General features: G+C 44.6%; 1 protein-coding gene across 1 annotated transcript; it reads right to left on the bottom strand.

The window, feature by feature from the left end:
- Positions 1-3,911: 3,911 nt before the first annotated feature.
- Positions 3,912-4,253, bottom strand: LOC136841071 (uncharacterized). The gene has a single exon (XM_067108124.1). The coding sequence runs from the start codon at positions 4,251-4,253 to the stop codon at positions 3,912-3,914; it is 342 nt and encodes a 113-aa protein (XP_066964225.1).
- Positions 4,254-7,321: the final 3,068 nt, after the last annotated feature.

Raw genomic sequence — 7,321 nt, 5'->3', positions numbered from 1 at the left:
GATAAATGTGATCATTTGATCACATTTAACTTATCCCACAGGCAACCTGGTTCTGTCTGTCTGTCTCCCTGTCTCTGTCTGCCTCTCTCCCTCGTCCGCCAATATATAGGTATATACATCTATGGCCATCAGTATGCACTTAGGAAAGTTATAAGAACGTATATCCTTCCTCGCGTTCTAAACATCATTTTCTAGTCTTGAGCTACGGCAATGGGGAACATTTGTAGCCTTAACTGGAGAAATAAACTCCCTTTACCCCTTCCACTTTCTTCCTCTCTCTTAATCTGCCTCAGGTACAGCATCCAATCTGCGACACATATTAGCAGGTATTGTCTTAATGAGCGCCGTTGTACGCTGAATTATGAAATGATCTCTGTGTGGAACGGTCGCCATACTTTTGAGATTGGGCATGAGGCCGTGCGGGGACGCCGATTCTATTCTCTGATGGTTCTTGCGAGATATGCGATTGGCAGCAGCGTCAGAATATTAAAGGTCATTTCCCTATTGATGACTGCTTCACTCACACACCGAATATGACCGGAGAGAGAGAGAGAGAGAGAGAGAGAGAGAGAGAGAGAGAGAGAGAGAGAGAGAGAGAATACAACTGGAAGGGACGGCCATTGTCTCCTCTGCACGAAGCATTCATGATTTATTGCCCACTTTCTAGGGAAATGGATTGCTCTCCAATTCGAAGAAATTTATTTCGTTTGTTTCGGAATGCTTCAGCATTTGCAGACACTGAACAATAAAAGGAAACGCTGAATATTTTCTTGGAGCATGTCCGTGTTTCCTCATTCACGTGCGATTCATACGAAATCCATATGACATGTTTATATTTCAACATAACTATTGGCCTGGGGAAATTATTTTAACGATGGTTCTCTGTCAAACGAGATAAATAATTATGAGATGCTGTAATCTAATAGAAATTAAAAATTTTCACATTTAGGACTTAGTTGTCATTTCTAAGAAGTGTTTATGATATTGGAATGGATGGAATATAAAGCTCAGGCAAAGGCTAAGCGCTGGGAACTATGAGGTCATTCAGCTCTGTAATGGAAATTGAGAATAAGAAGGTTCTATGGGTGTAATAGGAGGAAACATCGCAGTTGCAGTATGAAATATTCTTAGGAGAAAGTGGAAAGTAAAATGAAATGAAAAATATGAACGGAGGTACGGTAAAAGGAATGGAAGCGGTTGAAGCTAGTGGCCGATAGGACGCTGCAAAGAACTTAAGTAATGCCTACAGTGTACCACGTCAGGCGCACTGACAGCACTACTCCTCTACGGGGGTTTATGATAACTTTATTCGTTTTGAGATTGAAGCTTTCTCCTATCAGAAAACGACGGGACATAATATTTGAGACATAATATTAAGTCAGTAAGACATATGAGTGTTGTAGTAAATGAGAAGAGAGAGAGAGAGAGAGAGAGAGAGAGAGAGAGAGAGAGAGAGAGAGAGAGAGAGAGAGAGAGATCCTAATCTTGACAGACCAAAAACTGAGTAAGCTAACATGATCATCACACCACAGAACTGCAAATTATTATTCACCGAAAATTAACCGACTCACGAAATAGGCTGGGAAACTTACGTGCTGAAATATTGCAAAATTAGGCAGGTGATTAGCTATATTACCTAACTGTATATGCCTTGAAAGTGATGATTTTGAGATGTAAATTAGAATAGTCCTTCCTTTCACCAGCACATGTTCAAGGACAAGAGTTATTATCATTTTCCTTTCCTAGTGACCACATTCAAAATGCGCATTTGGCAACGTCATAATACGTGGTTAAAAATAATAAACATCTGAAAACTCTTCTTTCACCACAATTCACCAAGTGTCACGTCAGTCTCGTCATAATAATAGTGAAAATTCAGTAAACGCAGAGTGTTATATTAACACTTTAATTGAAACATACGTTTATTTTTTCCATCTGTCTTTAATTTCATAAATAATTTTCTTCCTATTGTTTTGAGTCATTATGAAATGCTCAGAGAAACGGGAATCAATGTGATGCATTTTTATCTAATGATTTTTTGACACAGCTACTTTCAAATGTTCAGTTTTGATTCATTCTACTTTTTCTTACATCTTTTTCTCAGTTTTTGTGATACATTCGTCAGGAAAACATTAAAAAGGGCAAGACGATGGCACAGTGGTATGAACTGCCATAAAGTACTTGGAATATCATGGAGAAATATATTTTCTAAAATTTTATTGATCCTCCATATGGAATGCCAAACTGTCTGGATTTAATTACACTTTTATATATATATATATATATATATATATATATATATATATATATATATATATATATATATATTTATATACATATGTATATATATACACATATATATATATATATATATATATATATATATATATAATTATATATATATTTATATACATATGTATATATATACACATATATATATATATATATATATATATATATATATATATATATATATATATATATATATATATATATATATATATATATATATACATACATATACAGTCATACCTCGAACTCACGTGAGGTTAGGTTCCAGAACCCTCGCACAAGATGCTAATAAATGCTTATTTCTAAAGTTTGAACACTAAATATGACCTTAATCATGCTCCCAAATTATTAAGCTAACTTTTAAATGAAATTAAAGTTATTATAATTTCATGCAAAAGTTAGCTTAATTCATTACCCTTAAAAAAAGAAATAAGTGGTTGACATAAAAATAGAGAGTTGGACGAGAATTCCTGTCTCTCTCCCCTTCCAACCGATCTATTTTTAGAAGTGTTAGAGGCAGAAGGAAACCAGTGGGACACTCCAGTGCTTTATTACACGTCCAATCAGTACAGAGGCGTGACTGCAAGTAAGGTGCAGACGCGAAAACATTGGCGCCAATTCCGCTCTCCTCCTGACAACATACATCACACACAATCAACCATCCTACATCCCCTAAGATTATGGCATGGCAGAATGGCAAAATATTAAATGAAAATAATAAGTAAACATGTATTAAATGCATATATATACAGTATAGACAAAGAAAGCTGTAAAAGGAAGATCCCATAGGACAAAAGCAATGGTTAACACTGAGTGTCACAACATACAAGGACATGCATGGCAACAATATATAGTACATGCATAAAATATGTTTGCACAAAAGAATTTCTATCCAGTTCAGCTTACTGAAAACCAAAGATAAAATGAACATAAGGGACAACAAAATGTAACTGTACAAGGTGACACAACCACAAGCATGGGTTAACGCTCGATATCACCCATGACATACTCGCCCATCCATGAGGGTTGCACTGTGCGCCTTTTTGGACGAGGTGGAGCAGGTTCCAGGCTTGGGGGAATGGCTGAGGACGTTGGGGGTTGCCGTTTTAACACTTTCAGGTGCTTCCTGTTTCTAAGTGACACCCGACCGCTTCCATCCAGCCTAATGAGATACTGTCGGTGGCCCTTAGACTCCACTACCAACCCAGATCGGTCCCAGGTTTTGGTTACAGGATCCTGCACTCTTACCCTGCAGCCTACAACCAGGGGTAGAAGCTCCCTGGTACCAGTATATGATGGGGTCTCCTCTTGGGACTCTGCCATTCAGTAGCTCCTCCACTGAATTATCTCATCCCAGTGTCTCTCCACCTTGTAATGCTGTCTGGGTGTTGGCACTCCATCTCTGAGCTGCCTGCCGATAGCGAGCTGTGCTGGGGACTTGTCAAACCCCTTAGGGGGTGTATTGAGGTACTGAAGAATTGCCAGGGATGCCTTGTTGCAATCAAGGCTGCCTCCCTTTGCCTATGTTAGACCTGATGATCCTCTTGGCAGTCTTGACTGCTGCTTCGCCCTTCCATTAGACTGGGGTAATGGGCTGACGACAGGCGTACCGTAACCCCCTATTTTCTGAAGAATGATGTGGTCTCTTCACTAATGAGGTTTGTGCCCCCATCTGTCGAGATTAGCTCTGGTGCTCCCCATCTTGTGAAGTATGTCCTCAAGACTGATATAATTCTTGATGACGTTGTGCCATGTGGGAAGTGTGCCACTTCCAGCCACCCGGTGAGCCTGTCTGCATAGGCCATGTACATATGGCCCTCCAACTGTAGCATGTCCACCACTGTCGACTGGAATGGGTATTCTGGGGGTGGTATGAGTACTAATGGTTCAGCAGGTTGTGATGGAGCATGTACATCACAAGAGGCACATCCATCCCTGTGGCTCTGCAGGTCGCCTTCCATCCCTGGCCAGTAAACCGATTGTCTAGCCCTGGAGCATGGAGTCTACCCCTGATGTCCTGCATGAAGGCCTGTAATGACTTGACGGCGAAGTTCCTCTGGGATGAGCAGACGTGGGCATCCTTGTTCGTAAGTGTAGACTATCAGGTCTTCTACCATAGATAACCTGTCCCTAACTGAGTAAAGCTGACGTAGGCAGGCCACCTCCTGTGCCTTCTGCGGGCGCCAGTCATTTACTGCAACTTTAGCTGCCAGCAGCTGGTACACAGGGTCTTTAGAGGCTGCTTCTTTGACCCTCTCCTCATCCAGTATGAGGCATTCTTGCTCAAGAGGCGGTGGCGAAGCAGCGACAAGGGCAGCAGTCATATCCTCTTCAAGTTCAGAATCCTTGTCATCTGGTTATAACGGAGAGCAGGGAAGCGTGATAAGAAGTCAGCAGCACAATTCTCTTTCCTGGCAAGTATCTTACTTGGAACCTGTACTGTAGGGTCTTCTCCTTGATACGGAAGAGTCTTGGGTTTAGTATATCCTTCAGCTCTCTATCACCCAGGAGCTTGACCAGCGGGCAGTGATCAGTCACAATCAGTAAGTTGGGGCAGCCCAACAGGAGTAGCCTGGCCTTCTTGAGACACCATGTGACAGCTAAGGCTTCTCCTCAACAGCAGCATACCCAGCTTCAGCCTGCGACAAATGGCGGCTCCCACATAAGGCAATACGCCACCCACCCTTGCAGCAAAATGGGGCATCAGCCGAGGCACAAGCACAGTACTGCTGCAGGATGACAAACAATCCCATCCCTGCTCCAATCTGTTAGGGACGCTGTAGGTCGGGATTTGTCATAGTATACCAGCCCATCCTTGGCCAGCTTGCATATGGCCTCCTGTGCTTGGCGGAATCTCTCTTGTAGGTTGCTATCCCAGTACACATTCTTGCTTGTAGACTTCTTCAGGAGGTCTCTAAAGGGTTCCATCAGCGGGGCAGTGGCGAGGAAGGGTGCCAACTGGTTGACAAAGCCATACCATGACCTGATGTCAGTGACAGAGGGTTGTCTGGCATAGGGAATCTCCGTATGGCAGCTAGACTCTCCTCTGTGGGCCTGTAGGAATCCATCCCAGCTGGAATCCGGCGAAGTTCACTTCTCTTCGGCAGAAACTGAATTTCTCTGGCTTGAGGGTTATGCCCTTTTTAGCACACGTGTCCAAGAAATTATAGGTGTGCCAGAAGGCCTCCTCGACGCTGTTGTCATACAGAAGAGTATCGTCCACACATTTGTGTTTTTGGGGGATGTCCTTGATGGCGTCATCAAACCTCTTGGTGTAGGCATCTGAAGCTGAACAGTGTCCCATGGGTGTTCTTCTGTACCGGTAACGCCCCAGGGTGTGATAAAGGTTGTGAGTCTGCTGCTCTCTTCATCTAACTCCACCTGGTGGAAGCCCCAATGCGCATCTGCCACTGTCTTGAAGGAATGTAAAGGCACCCCAGAGATCATGTCGAAAGGAGCAGGGGTGTGATGCGTCTCTCTCCTGCAGGAGGCATTAAGGCGTTGAAAGTCCACAGTCGGCGGGGCTGACCTGACTTCTTGGCAACAATGACCATCCTCGCACACCATTCTGTTGCTTCACCAGTGGGTACCTCCTCAATGATGCCCTTCTTGATGTCCTGGTCCAACTGCTTCTTCACTTCTGACTCCCAATGCTTTGGCACTGATGCTGGGGTGTGGCATGCATAGGGGGTTGCCCCCAGCAGTAGGTGAATATGGTGCGGCTTGCCCTCCATGACTGGGAGGGGCTCCCTCTCTGTATTGAAAGTTGATGATGAAAAATGGCGCAAGAGCCACTGCTCCAACTTTGGGACGTTCTCCTCCACTGGTGGAAAGGGCATGGATGAGGGCTTGAGCAGGGATGGCCCAATGGGTGTGGGGACCTCATGCTCCAGTGCGAGGCTCGCTGACACCGGTAGGTGGTGGGGAAAGGACTGGGGCACGAGGCCAAGGTCCTTACAAGCAGCCAATGAAAGGAAGCAAGACCTTGCAGACTTGATAAAATACACTTCTTGGACGGTTGTCCTGGCACCGTACTGAATGCGAAGAGGGGCAGTCCCCATACACTCCAATCGAACATTGGCAACATCACGTAGGCCTCCTGCGGTTTTTTGAAAGGGCAGGTCTTTCAATGAGGGTCGACAGCAAAGTGGGGCCTGCAACACACACTTGGGCCCCTGTGTCTACCACAGCCCGTACAGGCTTGTGACCCTTAGGCCTAGGCCCATGCACTGATGAGGACACTATCACTTGTATAGTAGGCTGCACACTGGGTTGTACCCGGCGGTGACCGCTCCCAGTGTTACTGACGAAGCAGGGGCATCACTCACCATCTTCTTCTTGCTCCTACAGAACCGTTTCAAGTGGCCAATTTTTTGACAGCCATGACAAACACTATTTCTCGCCGGGCACAAGACCTTCCTTGGCTCATGCTGCACTCCACAGTTCCCACATACGAGCATTGATGGAAACTGGGGACCTCTCACCACTCTTCACCGCTGCACACTCAGGGGGCTGGGGTCTGTCTCCACATCGGCCGCACGTGGCTCTTGATGCCATGTGTCATGCTGGGGCATGGAAGCATCTTTGTGGGCTGCCTCATATGTCGCACACACTGCCCTTAAGGCATCTACACTACAAATGGAATCACACGACCTATAGAGGTCTCTTTTCAATATCTCATCCCTTAGACCTACCATAAGCTTCCTAATAAGCATATATTCGGACAAATCGCTTTATGACAGCTAGGACACTGGAAGCCACAATCCATGGCTTTTTGAGAGCACTTTGCAAAATATTCACTAATTGACTCCTCACATCCTGCATATACACAAAAACTCAGCCCAATGCACGGCCTGGTTCAAAGCACTCAGAACCATGGCCCCTATAGCATCCAAAGCCCCTTCTGGAGACAAATTAGCCCACTGTGCATCACTATACCTGGCATCCAGTGTACGTTGCAACTCTGGGGTGCAGTGAAGCCTAATGTGTTGAACTGCATCCGTTGGTTGAAGCTTATATAGCCTAAGCC

Source organism: Macrobrachium rosenbergii, chromosome 8 (genome assembly GCF_040412425.1).
Source record: "Macrobrachium rosenbergii isolate ZJJX-2024 chromosome 8, ASM4041242v1, whole genome shotgun sequence".
In the NCBI taxonomy this organism is placed as follows: Eukaryota; Metazoa; Arthropoda; class Malacostraca; order Decapoda; family Palaemonidae; genus Macrobrachium; species Macrobrachium rosenbergii.
Note: the sequence above shows the minus strand (reverse complement) of the source record. Positions and strands in the feature narration are given on the sequence as shown.